General features: G+C 39.1%; 1 protein-coding gene across 1 annotated transcript in view; it reads left to right on the top strand.

The window, feature by feature from the left end:
• ANKRD12 (ankyrin repeat domain 12) overlaps positions 1-22,152 on the top strand; it is a 112,971-nt gene extending 90,819 nt beyond the window's left edge. The window contains exons 9-14 of the mRNA XM_007458447.1: positions 2,467-4,090; positions 4,331-7,412; positions 14,396-14,494; positions 19,311-19,454; positions 21,230-21,325; positions 21,967-22,152. Coding sequence (XP_007458509.1) covers positions 2,467-4,090; positions 4,331-7,412; positions 14,396-14,494; positions 19,311-19,454; positions 21,230-21,325; positions 21,967-22,152 — 5,231 coding nt within the window. The remainder of the gene's footprint in view (positions 1-2,466; positions 4,091-4,330; positions 7,413-14,395; positions 14,495-19,310; positions 19,455-21,229; positions 21,326-21,966) is intronic.
• The last annotated feature ends 553 nt before the right edge of the window (positions 22,153-22,705 follow it).

The raw sequence follows: 22,705 nt of genomic DNA, 5'->3' as shown, positions 1-22,705 counted from the left end.
TCCCTACATACACACACACAGACAAATTTATATACTGCTATTTTCAACTGATATACAAAAGTTTTTTCTAAATTATTATCTGTAATATCAAATAATTAGGACAACCTGAATGTCCCCTCAGGAGAATCCGTTTAAATGATTACACATTAACTCCATGTAATATGCAGCCCTTAAAAACAGTAATAAAGCAAATGCAACTTCAAAAGAAAATATCTACAACTGTTCAATGAAAAAAAGCCATATATTAAATGGGACATGCTGTGGTTTGAGCTCCTTATTTTCATAATAGTTGTTTTCATGCTGTCAAAGCCTACCTGAACTTCCTATACATCCTTCCTGCCTCAGTTCAGTGCTTTGAGAAGCCGAAGCCCGCTTCCCTTCACTTCTCCCAGTTCTTTCCCAAGTGCACCCTTTGGACCTAGTGCCCACTGCCATTTTAGCAATTATCAGGTTGTGTAACTGTTACAGCACAGGACTCTGTTCTTTTCATCATGTCACCCGTAGCACCTAGCACTCTGTGCCTGGAGGAGCATAATAGATATTTACTTAAGATTGATTCTAAGTGTCGAATTAAGGTTTTGTGGGATATACAAAGGAAAAAGCCATTCCCAATTTCCAGTAAAACTTACCTAATGAGAAATAATATAAATAGAATACTTACATATAAACCCTAAAAAGTCAAGTTCCTAAAAACGGCAAGGGGAGAACAGTCCTCAAGAACAAATTGTAAACAAGGCACCAATAAGACAAAATAACACCTGTCATATCAGTACACATTCTTGTATTCATTTAATCAAGGAGCAGAATAAATACTACTTCCAAAACAGCTGTTGCTTTTTTGCAGCATAAAGTTCTATGGCTTGATACTCTGTATTGCAGTATTGATAAGTGGGAATGGAGTTATGCTTACAAGCAGTTGTAATTCCAAAAATGTTCTTTTTTATACCACATGTCAATATAACCGTGTCACTCATTGGCACTTAATAATAGTATTGTCTTAGAATATTACCACATCTTCTGCAAAAATAAGATTGTGATCTCTCCATAGCTCCTCTCCAGTGCTCAAAACCTTATAGACACTCTAAAATGCTTCTGGAATTTGAATTTCCATGTAAAGAGAATATTTGGGAGCTAGATCACTTTAGAGGAAGCTTGATGTATTAAAATAAATTTATAACTTTAATATTATTAAATACTTAGCCAAAAAAGTGTTGTTATTTTTTATAATGAGTTTGGTTTTTTCCTCTTTTGGTCAGAGGCCTCAGTTTTCTTTTAATTAGAGTTCTGGGTTTTCTTTTCAGTTGGAGGCCCCATGTATGCAATGTACATTTCAGCTAAGAAAAGATGCCCAACTAGGAAGAAAATAAACTATAAATTAAAAAACTAAAGAATAAAATAGCTTTTTTCTAATTATATATCTATTCAATTTATCTGTTATAATCTTGACTGTGTAATTAGGGGATATATTTCTTCTTTTTTTTTGTTTTTTTTTTTTCCTTGCGTTATGCGGGCCTCTCACTGTTGTGGCCTCTCCCATTTGCGGAGCACAGGCTCCGGACGCGCAGGCTCAGTGGCCATGGCTCACGGGCCCAGCCGCTCCGCGGCATGTGGGATCTTCCCGAAACGGGGCATGAACCCGCGTCTCCTGCATCGGCAGGCGGACTCTCAAGCACTGCGCCACCAGGGAAGCCCTATTTCTTCTTTTTTTTAACGGATAGTAAAGCAGATAGTCATGTATCTTGTATAGTTAAAACCATTCACCTTTATTCAAGTTCTATCCTTTATGGGAATCATTTGCTCTTTTATGCTTTTACTAATAAAATTCTGAAGCATATAAAACCATCTGTGATGTTTACTTAATTATAAACCCTTTAAGTTAGTGATTGTTAATCTTTTTTGCATCAAAGAATTTTACTTAAATATTCTCTCTCCAGGAAAAAAGAAAATGTACATATATGTAAAATTTTATAGGGGACTTCCCTGGTGGTCCAGTGATTAAAAGACTCCGTGCTTCCACTTCAGGGGACGTGGGCAGGTTCCGTCCCTGGTCAGGGAACTAAGATCCCACATGCCGCATGGCACAGCCAAAAAAACCATTTTTTTTTACATAACATTAGTAGCCAGTGTTTTCCTGAATCCAGTCCCCTGAGTTATGAACCTCTTCATTATATTATATATACATTTTAATATTGGATACGTCTTTTTGGTATCTGTGTTGTAAATCCAGTGTATTGTGTGCTTTTAGAAGTGTCACAGGGTGTCATCCTGAAGCAGATTCTCTATAAGGCTTTTCCACAAAACTGTAGCAGAGTTCTTACATATTGCTGTTGTATCATTTACATATAAATATGATTTTTTTCTCTGAATTGTTTGAAATATTTGATGTATATGCTATATTTTTCTCTCAGTCTTACTTTTCTGACAGTTGTCTCTTGACTAACAGCAGATTTTCCTTTCCTATTCTAGATTCTGAAGAGGCTCGGTCTGTAAATCCCTCCAGTGTTGATGAAAATATTGACTCTGAGGCAGAGAAAGACTCTCTCATCTGTGAAAGTAAACAAATAGTTCCCAGTAAAGCAGCTCTTCCATGTGCCCTTGATGAGTATGAGTTCAAAGATGACGAGGAGGAAGCAGTAAGCAAGATGATCGATGGCAGGCGCATTCTTAGGAAAGAGCTGAGAAGAGAGAACGAGACTCAAGTAGAAAAGAGTGGCTTATTTGCAAAACAGGAAAAAGCTTTCTATCCTAAATCATTTAAAAGTAAAAAACAAAAGCCATCTAGGGTTTTGTATTCAAGTTCTGAAAGTTCAGACGAAGAAATTCTTCAGAACAAAAAGTGTTCTGTTCCATGTTCTGTCCCTGAAACATCGAATTCTGATATACAGACCAGAAAGGAATATGGAGTTTCAAATGAACACAAGCAGAAAGGCAAAGTTAAAAGAAAATTAAAGAACCAGAACAAAAATAAAGAGAACCAAGAGCTGAAGCAAGAAAAAGAGGGGAAAGAAAATACCAGAGTAACAAACTTGACAGTTAATACTGCACTAGATTGTTCAGAAAAGACCAGAGAGGAGGGGAATTTTAGGAAATCTTTTAGCCCAAAAGATGATACTTCATTACATTTATTTCATATTTCCACTGGTAAATCTCCCAAACATTCTTGTGGACTCAGTGAAAAGCAGTCAACACCACTAAAACAAGAACATTCTAAGACATGTTTATCACCAGGCAGTTCTGAAATGTCATTACAGCCTGATCTTGTTCGGTATGATAATATAGAATCTGAATTCTTGCCAGAAAGTTCAAGTGTAAAATCTTGTAAGCATAAGGAAAAAAACAAACATCAGAAAGATTTCCACTTAGAATTTGGTGAAAAGTCAAATGCCAAAATAAAGGATGAAGATCACAGTCCAACATTTGAAAACTCAGATTGCACGCTGAAAAAAATGGATAAAGAGGGTAAAACACTAAAAAAGCATAAATTGAAACATAAAGAAAGGGAAAAAGAAAAGCATAAAAAAGAAATTGAAGGTGAAAAGGAAAAATACAAAAATAGGGATGGTGCTAAAGAGCTGCAGCGGAGTGTGGAATTTGATAGAGAATTTTGGAAAGAGAATTTTTTTAAAAGTGATGAAACTGAAGATCTATTTTTAAGTATGGAACATGAGTCCCTAACATTAGAAAAAAAATCAAAGTTGGAGAAAAACATAAAAGATGATAAATCAACCAAGGAAAAGCATGTCTCCAAAGAGAGGAACTTTAAAGAAGAACGAGAAAAGATTAAAAAGGAAAGCGAGAAATCTTTTCGGGAGGAAAAAATAAGAGATTTGAAAGATGAGAGAGAGAATGTACCAACTGATAAAGAAACAGAATTCAGTTCTTTAGGTATAAGTGCCAGTGAAGAGTCTATAGGGTTACATTCAGTGGAAAAGGAAATAGAAATTGAAAAACAAGAAAAGCATATGAAAGAAAGTAAGGAAAAATCTGAGAAACGGTTTCAGAGTAAAGAAAAGGACGTTGAGAAGGCTGAAAGAAAAAATTCTGAAAAAGAGAAGAAGATAAAACATGAGCATAAGTCAGAGAAGGACAGGTTAGATCCTAGTGAATGTGTTGACAGAATAAAAGAAAAAGACAAGCTATATTCACATCACACAGAAAAATGCCATAAAGAAGGTGAGAAGATAAAAAACATTACTACTGTTAAAAAAACTGATGACAGAGAGAAAAGTAGAGAAAAGATAGATAGGAAACATGACAAAGAAAAACTTGAAAAAGAGAGACATCCTGCAGAGCAAAGAGAAGAACATGAGCATAAGTCAGAGAAGGACAGGTTAGATCCTAGTGAATGTGTTGACAGAATAAAAGAAAAAGACAAGCTATATTCACATCACACAGAAAAATGCCATAAAGAAGGTGAGAAGATAAAAAACATTACTACTGTTAAAAAAACTGATGACAGAGAGAAAAGTAGAGAAAAGATAGATAGGAAACATGACAAAGAAAAACTTGAAAAAGAGAGACATCCTGCAGAGAGCAAAGAGAAGCACTTGATGGAAAAAAAAAAACAATCAGATAATACTGAGTATACTAAATCAGAAAAAAGCAAAAATAAAGAAAAGGATAGGGAGGTAGATAAAAAGGAAAAATCTAGAGATAATGTAAATATAACTAACTCCAAACAGTTCCAGGAAGAGAGGAGGTCAAGTATAGCAGACAGCAATAAAGCACAACATGAAAAAACTTTCAAAGAAAAAACAAAAGATGAGCCTTTGAGAACTCCTGATGGAAAAGAAAAAGACAAAAAAGATAAAGATATAGACAGATACAAAGAACGAGACAAACACAAGGATAAAGTTCAACTAAGTAGTTCACTCAAAGTAAAATCCGAAGCAGATAAGCCTAAACCTAAGTCATCACCAGCATCAAAAGATACTCGACCCAAAGAAAAGAGGCTAGTGAATGATGACTTAATGCAGACCAGCTTTGAACGGATGCTAAGCCTTAAAGACCTAGAAATAGAGCAGTGGCACAGAAAACACAAGGAAAAGATTAAGCAAAAAGAAAAGGAACGGTTGAGAAATCGTAACTGTTTAGAACTTAAAGTAAAAGATAAAGAAAAAACAAAGCATGTAGCAGCTGAGTCCAAAAATAAAGAACTTACTAGGTCGAAGAGTTCAGAGTTGACTGATGCTTATACCAAGGAGAAACGTTGCAAAGATGCCGTAAGTAACAGGTCACAATCTGTTGACACCAAAAATACAGTGAATTTAGGCAAGTCATCCTTTGTTTCAGATAATAGCTTAAACAGATCTCCTAGATCAGAAAGTGAAAAGCCAGGTCTCAGCTCTAGGTCTGTATCCATGATTTCGGTGGCTAGCTCAGAAGATTCTTGCCATACTACAGTGACAACCCCAAGGCTTCCAGTGGAGTATGACTCAGACTTTATGTTAGAGGGTTCAGATTCCCAAATGTCCTTTTCCCAGTCACCGTTTTTGTCAATTGCCAAATCTCCTGCCCTTCATGAAAGGGAGTCGGATAGCCTGGCTGAACTACCAGAGCGGATTAAAGCATCGTATACGAGCAGACTTCCAACAGCCCATCTCCGGTCCTCCTCGGTAGAAGATGCTAAACTAGTTATAAATGAGGGGAGACCAACTGCAGAAGTTCGAAGGTGTAGCGTGCCATCTGTCATCTGCGAACATACAAAACACTTCCAAACAATATCAGAAGAAAGCAGTCAAGATGGCTTGGTTGTGCCAAGAGATGCCTGTCCTTCTCCCGAACCTGAGGTACCCTCGGATGTGCCTGAAAGAGAACTTTCAGGTGCGTCTAACACACATTCCAGTTTTGCAGCCTCTCCAACTAGATCTGTAAACAGCAAATACACTTCTGCTGATACAAATGGTATCAAGAGCACTGCTGCAGTGGGCACTTTGATGGACAGTCCTGTGTATCTAGAGCCGTCTAATCAGGTTGGTGTGATCCAAAGTAAATCATGGGAAATACCTGTTGATAGACGGGAGTCAAGCGCCAGTGACTTCATCTGCCCAAATTCTACTACATCTGATCAAGATTCCTCTGTTCAGGGTTTTTGTAACTCTGAAAACAAAATATTGAAAGAACAGAGTATTGATTTTGTATCCTTGCACCAGACTGAATTGCCAGGAAACACTTGTGCTCAGGATCCTGCATCCTTTCTCCCTTCACAGCAACCTTGCTCTTTTCACAGCCAATCACTTTCAGATGCTGAATCTATTTCTAAGCATAGATCTTTGTCATATGTTGCCAATCAAGAGCCAGGTATTTTACAACAGAAAAATGCAATTCAAATTATCAATTCTGTTTTAGATACTGATAATGAATCTACAAAAGATATGGAGAATACTTTTATCCTAACAGATGTTCAGAAGACACATGCCTTTGTCCCAGTGTTCTCTGAAAGCACTGTTCAAGAAACAGCACCGAATTTTGAGAAAGCTAATACTTTGCCTGTATTACCATCAGAAAAGGACTTTAATGGAAGTGATGCCTCTTCCCAGCCAAATACACATTATGCATTTAGCAAACTGATGTATAAGTCTTCCAGTGGCCATGAGGCTGAAAATAGCACTTCTGATATTCAGGTTATTTCACATGAAAAAGAAAACAAACTGGAGAGTTTGGTTTTGACTCATTTGAATGATAAGTGTGATTCTGATTTATGTGAAATGAATGCAGGGATGCCAAAAGGAAACCTGAATGAACAGGATAATCCAAAACATTGTCCTGAAAGTGAAAAGTGTTTGCTTTCCATAGAAGATGAAGAATCACAACAGAGTACTTTATCGAGTCTGGAAAACCATTCGCAACAACCAGGTCAACCAGAAATGCACAGATATGGACACTTAGTTAAAGTAGAATTAGAAGAAAGTGCTGAAGATGATAAAACTGAAAACCAAATTCCTCAAAGGATGACTAGAAACAAAGCAAATACAATAGCAAATCAAAGCAAACAGATTCTTGCCACCTGTGCACTATTAGCAGACAAAGATACTGAGTCTTCATCTCCTAGAGGAAGAATAAGATTAACTGAGGAGGAGGATCCTCAGATTCACCACCCACGGAAAAGGAAAGTGTCACGTGTGCCTCAGCCTGTGCAAGCAAGTCCCTCTTTACTGCAAGCAAAAGAGAAAACTCAGCAGTCTCTGGCAGCCATCGTGGACTCTCTGAAACTAGACGAGATCCAGCCGTACAGTTCAGAGAGAGCAAATCCGTATTTTGAATACTTGCACATAAGGAAAAAAATCGAAGAAAAACGCAAATTGTTGTGTAGTGTTATCCCTCAAGCACCTCAGTATTACGATGAATATGTGACGTTTAATGGATCGTATCTCCTGGATGGAAACCCTTTAAGCAAGATCTGCATCCCCACAGTAAGTAACCTCACTTGATACACACCTGCAACCCGTTCACTAGGAATGTGACGAAAGTCATGTATAGTTTTAAATTTTCTAGTAGCCACACTTTAAAAAGTAAAAGGAAACGGGCAAAAATTAGTTTTAATATTTCAGTGTTAAAATAGAATCAATATAGAAAAGTTATGGAGATAGTCTGTAATCTTTTTTTTTTTTTTTTTTTTCCGGTGCTGAGTATTTGAAATCCAGTGGACTAGCAGTATGTCTCAGTTCAGACCAACCACGTGTCAGTCAGTGCTCAGTAGCCGTGTGTAGGCTGTGCTACCTTATTAAACAGCACTGGTCCATGGTATTTCGTTCCTTACCTGCTTTTTCTTTCAACCCTAAGGAGTTATACTTTTATTTCTCTGAAGGGTAATTCCTTTCCATGTGCTTTTGATCCCATTCCCTCCAGTCTTCTCTGGAACCTTCCTCCATGAAAACACTTCTTGCTAATATATTTTAAAATTTTCTCGCTCCACTGGCCTTTATCCACCCACTGTGAACATATTTGGGTCTCCTTCATCCCAGGGAGAAAAAAGTTGCCCCTTGCCTGTCACAGTTTGTCTAGCTCAGCCTCTCTCACTGCCGCACCTTGGAGAGAGGTGTGTGCCTGACGTCTCCTCTCTGTCAGTTCCTGTTCCTCCCGTCACCGTTACGTGTACTGACAAAGCTCACCAGTGAGCTTGTAATTGCCTGATTGTTTGGCCTCTCCCTTTTTCTTTCTACTTGATCTTTGTCATATTTGATGTCGTGACCATCTTGTTCATAAAATTCCCCCCACTGCCCAGTCTTTCATGACGGTGCACTCTTCTGGTCCTCTTGCCTCACTAATCTTTTTCTATCTTTTTATGGCTCCTCTACCCACTCCTTAAACAGCAGAGTTCTCCAGGAATTAAATTTTCAGTCACCTTTCATTCAGTGAGGTCCTGTCTCTGTGGTTTCAGCAGTCTTCAACACACCAGTTAGTCCCAAAAAATTCTGTTGAGCCATATCATCTCTGTTGATCTCTAGACTCAAATATAGGTGCGTCCTGGGCATCATCACCTAAATGACCTGAGGCACCTGTAGTGGGCTTGGTTCCCCAGGAAGCTGACTCTCAGACTGAGCAATCCCTGTCTGTGTGTGAGGGAATCGGAAGCGGGTAGAGCAAGCGGGTGAAAAATAAATGCAGGTGCAACAGTGACTCAGGGCACCTGCTGGAGCTGCTTACGGGGAGTCTACCCTCAGGGAAGGAATGTGACCTTGGGCTTCCCGCGTTCTTTGGGAGAGGGTCTAACCACACGCCCACTCCCACTTCAGACCTCACACAGACCAAAAGGGAATGAGTTATCACCCGCTCCCTTAAAAACAAATTTGTATTTATTAGTGAGGACACCCACAGTAGAAACCAAATTCTGACCATTCTACCTTCCAGAATCTGTACCTTCTACCACTGCCTTCATTTAGGGCCCTCGTCATTTTATCTCACTCTCAACGTCGCAGCAGGTTTTTCACTTCTTTTTTCTCCTAGTTTCTTTCTATTGGAGCCTTCTCTCTTGTTGTTAAATTTATGTCCCTTCAAAAGCAATAAGAAGCTGTTTCCCTATTGAAGCATCTCAGCTGTGATTAGCTGGCTTCCCCTTGCCCACAACATAAAACCCATATCTAAGCCCAGCATAATCATTCATTCACAGTCTGACCCCAGTCTACCCCTCCTGCTTCATCTTCTCACCACTCATCCAAATCACCTAGTGTTTCAGCCAAACTGAACTCAGCTCTTCTTTGGAATCTCTTGTCTCACTACTTGGGTTCTTTGGCAGCGCTCTTCCCTCTGCGAAATGTTGTTTTCGCCGGGCCCGCTTTTCTCTCCTCTTCCATCGGTTGTACCCACTATGATATCATCTCTGTGCAAGGTCTTGTCAAAGCAGAATTGCTTGTGTCTTCCTTATACCTCCCCTGTTATGTTGCAGTTAACTGTTTACATGTCTGCCTCTGCCTCTGAGCTGTAATCCAATTAAGGGTTACGACACTTTTGATCTCTTGTAGAATGAGTCTTACATCTATCTTCAGCCCTGGATACACTACCGATTTCCATAACCATGTGTCTAGCTGCTTCTGGATGTCTCCTGAATGTCCCATAATATCCTTAAAATCATTATGTCCGATACCAGACATGCTTATCTTATCTCAGAAGTGCTCTTTTTGCTCCATCTGCTTCAGTTACCATCATTATCTGTTATCTCACTTCCCAGGCTGGGAACCCAAAACTCAACCCTCCCCTCTTCCTTCCTGTCACATCAGTCACTAAGTCCTATTGATTCATCTCACTTCCTTTCCCCTCTTCTTTCTTACCACTGTCATGCAGGGACCTCATGACCTCCTTAGACTACTGCATTATCACACATGTGAATATAGTGTAATCAGATATTCAAAAATTGCATATGCATGTAATTCATAACTGTGCTAAGCATAGTGCTAACTGGATATCAGAAATGAGCAAAACAGACGTTCTGAGCAGCTGCCATAGGTTCTAGTCCAGTCTCTTCTAGGCCAGTCAGTCTACTTATTGTCTGGATTCCTTATTTGAAACTCAGATCTGATTCATGACTACCTGGTTAAACATCTTCTAAAGAAGACTCAGTTTTCTATAAGCTAAGTCCCCACTCCTGCATACACAGTCCTCCCATGCAGGCTTGGCTGTGGTTACTACCCTGCTGTACTCGGTGGTCCCCAGGCCATTCCCTGCCGGTTCACAGCCTGCCTTTGCACATGTTCCGTCTTCCAAAGTCCAGCTCAGAGGAGATCAGACAGTTAGAGGAATGGTGGTTCTTTATTCCCGCTTTCACGGAATATACCTTGATGCTAGTGCCTTTTAAATCTTGGACAGAGATGTTGATATTACTCTGCTAATAGTAAACAGTAGTAGATTTAAAAGAACAGAGTTGTAAATAAATTTGTCATTCTTTCAGATTGTCAGCAAGATAATTTGTTAATGATTCAAAAAATATAAAGCTAATAGTTTCCTTTTTTTCTTTATTTCTCCTTAAAGGATAAGAACTTTGAACTGAACTATGTTTGTATCATAGGGTTGAAATATAGGTAAAGCTATAAAGAGCACATTTAAATTAGAAATTTTTACAAACTGTTTCACTAAAAACAATTTCTAATAAACCGTGTTAGGTTGCCCTTTTAGCACTATCTGCCTACTGATACGTATATATATGTATACACGTGTATATAGCGTGATGCATATTTGTGTATATGTTATGCATGCCTGTGTTTACTATCAGCTTTGCTTATTCCTGCAAAGATGATGTGATACAAGTTTAATCCCCTTGCAGCAGTTCTGGGGATATAACTTTAATCAAATTAGAATTTAGTCATAATCAAGTGTTGTTTCAAAAGGGGTTATAAACAGAGCTTAGAATTATTTCTGGATGTAGTAGGGAATTTTTTCTTTGTTTTTAATGAGAATTACTAAAGTAGAGAAACACACAGTACAATGTAGTAGAAAAAGTGGTAGATTTCCAAGTAGCATACATGAGTTTGTCTAGATTTTGCTGCAAACCACCTGTGTGATCTTGAAGAATTCGCTTCACTTCTCTGATCCTTAGTTTTGATATCTGTAAAACAATAATGTCTCCCCCACCTCAAAGCAGGTTGAAATAGTATATGCCACAGCCCATTGAAAACTTTAAAACATTGTACAGATTTAAGAGGTTACCATTATTTTAGCCAGCTCAAAATTACTTTAAGGGTCACATTTACTAGAGCTAATATGTGAACCCTCCACCTTTTGCTCATAAAAAGCTGTACTTTTGAGTTTATTGGACTAAAACTAGTTTATTTGAAACTTAGTTTTTGAAAAATAATAAAGACCAGAGTAACAAAAATTGTTTTGTTACATTACTTTTCGTATTTACCAATATTTTATCCATTTGTTTCCTTTCAGTCTGCTAATTGCCTTTTTGTCAAAGTGGTTTCTTCACTTTGTCTATGTAATCTGATTATAGAACCTGTTAATAAACGTGGTACATTGTCTCCAGAGTCCACTTACATGTTCATTCTTCTATCACATGCTTTTCTTAAAATTTAGCCAGAATGCTGCTGTTTTTCCAGAGGAAATAAAGGGAAGAAAAATAAAACTTTAGGTCAGGTTCCCAAAACTCAAATGAACAGGGGGAGGAAAAAAAGAAAAAGACTTGTCACAAGCTGGTATACACAGAAACCCTACAGAGGGATGGAGGTGTGGGGGATGAGAAGAAAGGGTGTCCCGAGGAAGCTGTCAAGAAAGCTTCTGTTCTAGAGACTCCTGGGACTCACCGATGCTAAAAAAGACAAAATCTCCACGCCTGATTTACTTACAGGTAGATGAGGAAAACAGCCAAAGGAAAGTTTCCTCAAAAGTCTCCATATAGAGACTTCTCTATAGATTGATATATGTTGAGAATTCCCAAATTTATATATTCTGCCCAAACCTCTCTCCTCAGCTTCTTTTTTGCTAACTGGATAGCTCCACAGACTCAACATTTCAGCACTGAACTTGCCCCCAAACCTGCTTCTCTTTCCTTGTGTCCCCTCCTGTGGTCTCTATTACTAGCCATCCAGTCCTCATGCTAAGGACCTACAGGTCCTCAGCTGCTCCCTCTTTTTTATCCTAAATCAGTCAGTTGCCCACAGTTTTAGACCCCCATCTCTTCCACTCCCTCCTCATCTAACGCCAGTGTAACAGTGACGTGCTTCCTTAATTCCTTGCCTACAATGTCATCCCCCTAATATCTGTTCTCCAAATATAGCAGTGAGCTATTAAGACCTTCCACTGGTTCCCCATTACATACAAAATTTACCCTAATGTGTTACAAATAATACGTGTTCCACAGTATGTTAATTAAATACCTTCTCCAGTAGGGAGAGATGGGTGTTTTCCATGATGAAGTAAGTTTGGGAAACACCATTTATCTAAAAATAAATAGATTTCTTAACTGTAGGACTTCTGAGAACTATTAAAATTTAATTTGCTAATTACAGGATACCTAAATAAGTACATATATACAGTGTTTCCCAAACTTACTTGTTCTTGGAACCGTTTCCGGTAAATCATCTCTATGCACCCAGTGTTCTGTGGGTCATGCTTGAAGAAACGCTGTTTCCAGAACAGACTACAAGCTTTATTACTGGGCCCTGCTGCCCTCTCCACCCTTGTATCCCACCCTTCCTGCCCTCACATTGATGTTCCAGGAACTCAGGACAGCCTGCAGTTGCCTCCTGATACTAGAGTGTTCTCATGCAGGTGATTATACTGTCCTCTTGTGTGTGAATTATCTCCCTCCCTTCTTTCCCTTTCTTTCTTCCCCACAACTCATTTCTCTTAACTCTTTACTCTGGCTCTTCCTTTAAGATAGAGCTCAGGCATAACCCTCTCAAAGAAGCTTTCTCTGACACTCCGGTCTCAAAGGAGTAGATATTTGTCCTCTGAGCTGCTTGAAGGACGCCCGTATGACTTTACAAAACTAAAATAATAGCACCAAACTCTACTCTTGCCTCTTCTTATTAAATTTAAAGAAGTTTACAGACACAGAAATCAAATGCATTACTGCAATTAGAGACCTGAAAAATGATCAGCCCCAGTAAGTTATTGGTATTGTAGAATTTTCTGCATTGATTCAACTGATTGTTATTTGACAATGTTTACAATTCCGCATGATTCCTATAAACCATTTACTATTTATAAATAGAGTCTTGATTGGATCCAGGTTCGTGTCTTTGGCACGAGTATTTTCTGTATAGAACTGCATAATCCCTGTAGCACCACATCAGGAAGCACACAGTATCTGCTTGTTCCCGCTTCAGAAGAGTCCCCAGAGTTATTAAACTGTGCCAAAATGTGCTGAGATAACCTTTGTTACTTCACTGTAGTATGCTGACAGTAATTAAAAGCTCGGGGGGTGGGGATAGAGATACTCCAAGAGGTAGAGGGAGAATATTCAGGGATCACAGACAGTTACTGCCATACTTGGATGTCTCTTTATATTAACGCTTGAGTGTATGCATAGACTGAGTCAGCTTTCTTTTTTTTTGTTTTGTTTTCTTGTTTTTGGTTGCATTGAGTTTCAGTTGGCGGCACGCAGGATCTTTGCAGAGGCATGCGGGATCTTTCGTTGTGGTGCACGGGCTTCTAGTTGTGGCACGCGGGTTCCAGAGCGCGTGGGCTCTGTAGTTTGTGGTGCACGGGCTTAGTTGCCCCATGGCATGTGGGATCTTAGTTCCCCGACCAGGGATCGAACCCACATTGGAAGGCGGATTCTTTACCACTGGACCACCAGAGAAGTCCCTGAGTCAGCTTTCTTAACCTCCAGCATCTACCAGAAAGCACAGTTCACTGTAATGATCAATTTAGAGATGAACTAAACATAAGCTTTTTGGAGCATGGATAGACAAAGTGAGTTTACCACATATAATAAAGTTTGAAAACGACAACTGTATTAGAAGACAATTTCATGTATTTTTATAAAAGTTAATTCACTAAATGTAAAACTCAGCACTTTAGTGTTTGGATTTTATCATGTCTACAGAGAGATTTCACTTACTATACCCTCAGACTGCTGTCATCTTTAGGACTGTTTGCTTGGTGTTTTGTGTGTTTTTGTTACTCCTTCCTCCCTGTCTTTGAACTATCACTTACTGATGCTCTAAAATGTGTCTCTGTATGGTAAATAACTGTCTTAGTCCTAATGTGCTCTTTGGAATTTGCTGCGGCCTCAGAATTAAAACATCTAAGTTTTCTGGAATGCTCTGCTTTGTTTCAAAGAGTTGAAATTGAGAAGTAACAATCAGTTGTGTAATTGTTACTATATTATTTAATTCAAAGAACATTAGAATTTATGTTTTCATTAAGTTATACACTAAAAAGTTTTAATTTTATAGGATAGCTGATATTGTAAATAAAATCTAACGTTTTCAACTTTTTTTTTTTTAATTAGATTACACCACCACCTTCCCTGTCAGATCCGCTTAAAGAGCTTTTTCGACAACAGGAAGTTGTAAGGATGAAACTTCGTTTGCAACACAGTATTGAAAGGGTAAGAAATATTTACATTTACATTTATGTCAAAAATAACTGTATTTTAACAATAGATTATAACTGCCTACAGTTTTTTATTAGTGACTCTTCCTTATTTAAAGCCATTTTGGGAAATGGTTTGATTTTATCTTGTTCTCATGCAATAGATGGAGAATTTTTAAGCCTGATTTAGGATAGCTGCTCCCATGTTAACAATTCATGTTCAGTATGTATTTGATATATTGATATAAGAATCTCTAATAATTCCTTATCATTTGCCAGATTTGCAGAACTGTAGCAGTGAATTCCTATTTGGACATTGGGATTTCCAAGCTTTGGAAATTTTGCTTGGTACCAGCTACTGTAGTACAGACTCTTACCAAGGTTGTGCTCATTGGTCCTTTTAGGTTCTGCTTTAATATTCCAGCTTCTGGTGGTTAGTTTTGGCATGACATGACGGGGAAAAACCTATCTAATTAATTTATAGAAATCATCAAAGTAACTTGGACTGACAAAAATAATAACACCTTAATTTTTTGTGGGAGAGTCAGGGACTTTCTGAAAATGTGAAGTAAGCTATGATCTTTCTTTACAGACATACACACATATTCTTATACAAGCAAAACCTTGTATGCAATTCCTTCACACATGATTGATTTCCTAGGGTAGAGGTTCTTAACCTTTTTTGTGCCATGCATTCCTATAGCAATCTGGTAAATATAAAACCTTTCCTCAGAATAATATTTTTAAATGAAGAAAATTAATTTATAGCACTACAGAGAGAAAAGCAATAAAAAAAAAAAAAGAAGCACTGAAACAGAACTTACAACATTGTGCATGACCCATGTCAGTGCGATTTGTTAGCAGTAAGAAGTTAGGTCATATAACCCACATCAATAGCTGTTTCAGCCATCAGGCATGTGTGAAGTCACCTGGTATATATTCATCTATGCATCTAACCATGTTTCAGAAGCTGTGCTGCCTTACAGACAGTTTAGAATTCTCCTTTGAACTGTGTAATTTGCAGAACTTGAATAGTGAAAATGACTCACATCCTTCCACTTACCCACGGGCAAACAATTTAGAATTACAGAAAGCTAGAAAGCAACTTAGAAGTCTGACCAGTGTGAGAACAAACAACTCTGCCATTTGGTTCTACAGTGGGGAGAACTGCTTGGTAGTTGGCCAGCTGTGTAGTGTAGCACAGGTGTCTCTACATGGAAGAGCTGCCATCACATGTCATACAGTAGCAGGTCTAATGACTATTGGAATTTCAAAGAAGAAATTAGTATAAAAACTTGGGGGCAATACTTGCAACAACTGTAACAGGAATTGAAAATAGTTGTGATTTCTGTGGATGACAAAGTTGCAAATACTTCTGGCATCACCGTGGTTTGTGGCCTACATTGATGATTGAAAGAAATGCCAGTTGGAGGTGAGCAAAAATAAAGACGTAATTTTTCCCATTCAGGTTCACAGATGACCTTCCCCTCATTCTGTCCAGAGGCTTCTTAGGAGTATGAGAACTCCTAAGCAGAGCCTCTCAAACAGTGTCTTCTGAGAATGGGCTATGCCTCTCCCAAAGTACTGCCTTCCTCTTAGTTCCTGGGGAGGCAGGTAGGATGCGAGGTGGCTCTGAAGTCAGGGGCTCTTGGGGAGGCAGGTAAGGGGCCAGGGGCTCTGGCTGCAAGATGTGTTCATTCATTTAGAACAGTATTCAAATGTTATAATATTCTGTGGGAAAAATGCCCTCAGAACAGAGGTTCTTAGCCGTCAACGCAGCCCAAAATAAATAAACTAAATGGATTTTTTTTTTAATGTATTTCTTTCTTGTATGGTGAAAAAGATTTTTGGTTATTGCTCTTTATTGCTGCAGGACTACAACCAACTTTTTTTTTGGCGGGGGGGGGGGGTCGCTGTGTTGGGTCTTTGTTGCTGCACGCAGGCTTTCTCTAGTTGCAGTGAGCAGGGGCTACTCTTCGTTGCAGTGCACGGGCTTCTCATTGCGGTGGCTTCTCTTATTGCGGAGCACGGGCTCTGGGCACGCAGGCGTGCAGGCTTCAGTAGTTGTGGCACGTGGGCTCAGTAGTTGTGGCATGCAGGCTCAGTAGTTGTGGCACCCGGGCTTAGTTGGTCCACGGCATGTGGGATCTTCCTGGACCAGGGCTCGAACCTGTGTCCCCTGCATTGGCAGGCGGATTCTTAACCACTGTGCCACCAGGGAAGTCCCCAGCCAACTTTTTAGAAAGTATTTTTTCTTCTAGCTGTTTTTTCTTAGTATCTGACCACGTGTTTGGATATTTATCACTTAAAGTCCCACCTTAAACTTGCACTTAAATTCATAAATTATAAGTATTGGACTTAGCTCTTCTCTTTTGAGTGTCATTTATCACATAACAATTTATAGCAGATTAAATAGGACTGTCGGGGCTTCCCTGGTGGCACAGTGGTTGGGAGTCTGCCTGCCGATGCAGGGGACACAGGTTCGTGCCCCAGTCCAGGAGGATCCCACATGCCGCAGAGCAGATGGGCCCGTGAGCCATGGCCACTGACCTGCGCGTCCGGAGCCTGTGCTCCGCAGCGGGAGAGGCCACAACGGTGAGAGGCCCGCGTAACGCAAAAAAAAAAAAAAAAAGACTGTCTCTTTAGCTTTTCACTAAATTATAAATACAGAAAAACTCTACGGTAATGTATATTTGGATATAATATGGCCTGCATCCTCCAATGGGGGAAGGATAAATTTCTTGTCAGTTGAGGGGTGAATAGGCAACATGGTGGGGACAAGACCAGCCACATGTTTAGTCTTCTCCCAGCCCAGCCTTCCAGACGGGCCAAGGTCTGCAGCTGGACCTCAGGAATTCCCATCTGCTAAATGCAGAGGATTGCCTATATTGGCATTAACCTTACAAAAGAGTGACTGTGTATTACATAAGTGGAAGTTTTGGATCCCACTTAACACATTAAGGCAGGATTGTACTGTGATTGTCAGAGGTTTACAAGTACAGTTGACTCTTGCACAACATGAGGGTTAGGGTTACCAACCCCTCACATAGTCAAAAATTAACTTATAACTTTAGAGTCGGCCCTCCGTATCCACATTTCTGCATCCATGGATTCAACCAGCCGTGGATTGTGTAGGACTGTCGTACGTATTCATTGAAAAATACCCATGTATAAGTGGACCTGCTCGGTTCAAACCCACGTTGTTCAAGGGTCAACTGTAGTTAGCATTAGAGTACAGTGTGTTTGTTGCTATGAAATATTCATTATAAAAGAGAAGCTGCCACCACAATGGTGTATCACGTCAGAACAGTTAGAGTGGATATAATAAAAAAGACAGACAATAACATATATGGGCAAGGCTGTGAAAACACTGGAACCCTATACGTTGCTGGGGAGAACATAAAGTGATGCAATTGCTATCGAAAACATTTTGGCAGTTTGTCAGCAAGTTAAGCATAAAACTACCATTATAACCCAGCAGTCCCACTCCTAGTTATTTACCCAGGAGAAATAAACATATAAATTCAAACAAAAATTGAGCATGAGTGTTCATAGCAGCTTCATTCATGATAGCCCGAAGGAAGAAACAGCCCAAAAGACCATCAACTGATGAATGGATTAAAAAAAATGTGGTAAAAAGGAATGAGGAAAAAAAAAAAGGAATGAGGTACTGATACATGATACAACACAGATGAACCTTGAAAACATGTGATGTGAAAGAAGCCAGTCACAAAAGACCAGGTTACCATGTGATTCCATCTGTGTGAAGTGTTCATAAGTAAGTCCATAGAAACAGAAAGTAGAGTCGCTGTTGTCAGGGGAAGTAGGGGAGTGCAGAGTGACTGCTGATGGGCATGGGGTTTCTTCTTGGGCTGATGAAAATGTTCTGGAATTAGTGGTGATGGTTGAACATCTTGGTGAATTCAGTTGGCCCTCCATATCTGCAGGTTCCGCATCCATGGATTCAACTAACCACAGATCAGAATACTCAAGAAAAAATATTCCAGAAAGTTCCAAAAAGCGAAACTTGAATTTGCCACACACTGGCAAATTTACACAGCATTTACCTTGTATTAGGTATCATAAGTAATCTAGAGATGATTTAAACTATATGGGAGTATGTGTGTAGTTTATATGCATATATTATACCATTTTATATAAGGGACTTGAGCATCCATGGATTTTGGTATCTGTGGGGGTCCTGGAACCAATCCCCCGCAGATACCAAGGGACAACTGTATACTAAAAGCCATCGTTGTACATTTTAAGATGATTTTTAAAAAGAGACTGCTGATTTTGGAAAGGAAATTTGCTTATACTTTTGGAACCCTTGGAGTTCTCAAATTTCTCAAGCTTACTGTGAAAGAAAAACTGCTCTGAGATTGAAGTTCTTTAGCACTTTAAGTGATTTTATTTTATTTATTTATTTTCTTAAATTTATTTATTTTTTATTTTTATTTTTGGCTGTGTTGGGCCTTTGTTGCTGTGCGCGGGCTTCTCTCTAGTGCGGCGAGCGGGCTTCTCATTGGATGGCCTCTCTTGCTGCAGAGCACGGGCTCCAGGCGCGTGGGCTTCAGTAGTTGTGGCACTCGGGCTCAGCATTTGTGGCTCGCAGGCTCCAGAGCACAGGCTCAGCCGTTGTGGCGCATGGGCTTGGTTGCTCCACGGCATGTGGGATCCTCCCGGAGCAGGGCTCGAACCCGTGTCCCCTGCGTTGACAGGCGGATTCCTAACCACTGCACCACCAGGGAAGCCCTAAGTGATTTTATTTTTATTTGAAGAACAAGTGGTTGAAGAATTGTTGTTGTTTTTTTAATTCTTTGTTCAACTAGGAAAAACTCATTGTATCCAATGAACAGGAAGTTCTTCGGGTTCATTACAGAGCTGCAAGAACACTGGCAAATCAGACACTGCCATTCAGTGCGTGCACTGTTCTCCTGGATGCAGAAGTGTACAGCGTGCCACTGGACGCCCAGGTAAAGGACTAGCCATGGCCTTTAGTGCTCTTAGGATAGCAGGCACCTTTGGTAATCTGGGTCCTCAGAAGAAACATGAATTCAACAATCAGTAAAGCTCAAAGGAGAAAACAACTCTTTCACACTAAAGTGCTTTTTATAGATAACTTGTAAGTTGCTTCTAAAGTGGAAGCTGCTGGAAGCCAGAAAGGGCGACAGGTGCAGCTCAGGTCGTGATAGTGCTGAGAGAGGGCCAGGCTTTGTTTGGATCTTGGATGTTGTTGGGATAAATTAACACAACTGTGGAAAACTGTAGCTGCGGCTTGAAAAGAGTTTACTACCACATGTAAATTACGTGAATTCGGAACTAGACATCAGTTTTCAGAATTTTTTTGTGCTTCATAAACCAGAATGAAATTCTTTGGTCATAAGAGAGAATATAAAAGTATAAACACAGACAGTGAAGGATTATCACCAAAAAGGACTAGAAAATACTGTTTTAAATCAGACAAACTATAGAGACACGAAGTATATGCAGTATATTACAGGGAAAGTTACTTAGTTCTCTCTGGACTTTACTTTTCTCACCTGAAAAAAAAAAAGGAGTACCAGTTGGGTTATAAAGAGAATTTCTGAAAAGAAGTGAATTTTCCCAGTAAACCCTCAGAATGATCCCCAAATCATAGACTAAAAAGGATCAGGCCACAAGCCACCTAATAGTTGAAGGGCAGAAGAACTTAGTCATCGTCTTGAGGATGACTGTGGGCCTGTTACCCACCCTTGTACGGCTGGCTTTACAGTTGGTAGACGGTCTCTCCACTGAGGAGCAGGCTTGTTCAGGTGAGCATAGCTGCTGAGGGACTAAGGAACAAGTCCGCTTCCTTGGGTAGGGGCTTGGGCCATCCTTTAGCCATTCTCATATCGGACCTCTTCCTTTTCAAAATAAACTTGTAATAATAAAAAAGGTTCAATAATAAAATTTAAAACATTCAAAAGGTCTTACCTGAAGACCAAGGAGGAAGTGGTAACAGCCAAGAATGTGAGTAGTGTGATTGTGTTGCCTGGATGCCACCTCGCTGGTGCTGGTGGTCAGAGCTTTGGCGGAAGTAACGGCAGCAGTTGTTTGTCAGACCCAGTGCTTCCCATTGCCCAAGCGTTAGAACAAGGGCTTAGTGACTCTCAATTCTCAAACAAGATTAAAAGAGGCGCTTTTACCCGATTTCACAGAATAGAAAATTGAAAGAGTATGTAATTAGTTTGAGATTACACAGTAAGCTACAAAGCTGATGTTTGAATATAGCCTATCTTAAAAGAATACCAAAACTGGTATTCTTAAGAGTTGGTATAGAATTTCTTTGTGAGCACTCCAAAGGACTGGTCCTGGAAGAAATGTCAGCCCCAAAGGCCTGTCTCCCACCTTAACATTTTTTTCTCCCTACATGTGGTAAACGATAACATTAAAATTAATTTCTTAATCAATTGTGCTTTAATAAGAAGTCACAGGCATGTCACTTCATATGACATGCCTTTCTGAGACATTTTTGACACACAGATAGGTAGGATTCTATTTAATTAATAACTAAACCCGGCATCCTAATAATTCTAATAACTAATCTCAGTATGGAAATACTTTATCAGATTTTCAAAATATTCAGATTATGTTATCTTTCTTTGAAGTATACTTTTCATCATTCCTTTAAAAGTAGAATATACCATAAAAAGATGAAATGGCATACAGATTTTAAAGTAGGTTATTTTATTTTATAATATCCAACAATTTTAATGTTTTCTTTCAGTCTGATGACAGTAAAACTTCTGTGAGGGATCGTTTTAATGCAAGACAATTCATGTCTTGGTTACAAGATGTGGACGATAAATTTGACAAATTAAAGGTATGTATGTTTAGAAGTTCACTTTAACTTGATACTTCCCCTTCATAAACAGAAACTGTAGCTGTGTTTAGAGAGGAGTGGTTAGGAAAGGAAAGACCAGTTAGTGGTGAATCCTCATGCGGTCGCACTTTGGAAGATAAAGGAAGATAAAGACCCCCCATTTTTCAGGTCCAATTTCATATACATGGTGCAGCTACCAGAGAAAAAGCAGTTTCTAATGGAGATATTCATATTTGTTATCCAGTGTATGAGTCTGGTTATAGTTCCAACATGTGAAAGAGGGGAGAACAAGAAGAGAAGAAATGTATTTTGCAAGTAATCTGTAAAGAAAATTATTTGGTTTGAATCATTTCAAAAATCACTTTTCCTTAGATTTTCTTGATTCTTCCGATAATTTGAAATTTTATTGCTTGAAAGAACAGTTTCAAATTAAAGTCTGTTAGATGAGTGTGAAGTTGTGGGTCCATAAGTATTTGGCATATGGATACAGACAGGGTACACCAGAAATGGACGCGTAACTCAGAAGCTTCACATACCCTAGTATATCCATCTTACACCCTAAAGAAACAATGCATGAGATTAATTTTTAAACAAAGCAATTGTAATAAATAATCAATGAATTCTTCTCTTCTTTTAAATAGACCTGTCTTTTAATGAGGCAACAACATGAAGCTGCAGCTTTAAATGCCGTCCAGAGGTTAGAATGGCAGCTCAAACTCCAGGAACTTGACCCTGCCACCTATAAATCTATCAGCATTTATGAAATTCAGGAGTTTTACGTTCCCCTTGTTGATGTGAATGATGACTTTGAATTGACTCCTATATAGCAGCCGTGACTTCCTGGTGGTGGTGTTTTAAATGAATGAGGCTTAAGAGTATTATACTATGGAATACTGCCTTTTGACAAAAATATGATATTATGCCTTCACAGCTATTAGTAAAGTTCAACTAAAGTTGGTGATGTAGTAAACACTGTCATTTTATTAAAAATGAAAAGAATTATTTTGGATCTTAGATCCAAGCAGTTTCTAACTGAAAACTATTATTTATATTGGTGAAAGGTGACTATCGCGTTGGAGCACGTTGGCAGACGAGGTAGATGTTTAGGGAGCTGAGGATCTGCTAATGGCGCTGGAAGCTGTTAGTGCTCTACGTACGAGGTGACCACGGGTGTTGAGGTTCTGTCAAGTTCTACTAAAACAGATCAGCAAACTAAAAGGCTCAATTCCTACCAAATAGTTTCTAATGTGGAAGGAAAACTTGGCACAAAATTTCTTCAGTTTATTATATCTGTAAGTTAATTGTACAGCTTTCTTTTTGAAAGTTTTAATATTGTCTTCCTTTTTAATAACTTATTTTATACATATTGTGCAGATGTAA

This window comes from Lipotes vexillifer, unplaced genomic scaffold, assembly GCF_000442215.2.
Source record: "Lipotes vexillifer unplaced genomic scaffold, Lipotes_vexillifer_v1.1 scaffold447, whole genome shotgun sequence".
NCBI classification, from domain to species: Eukaryota; Metazoa; Chordata; class Mammalia; order Artiodactyla; family Lipotidae; genus Lipotes; species Lipotes vexillifer.
The sequence above is the reverse complement of the archived record's forward strand: the minus strand, read 5'-3'. Positions and strand labels throughout refer to the sequence as shown.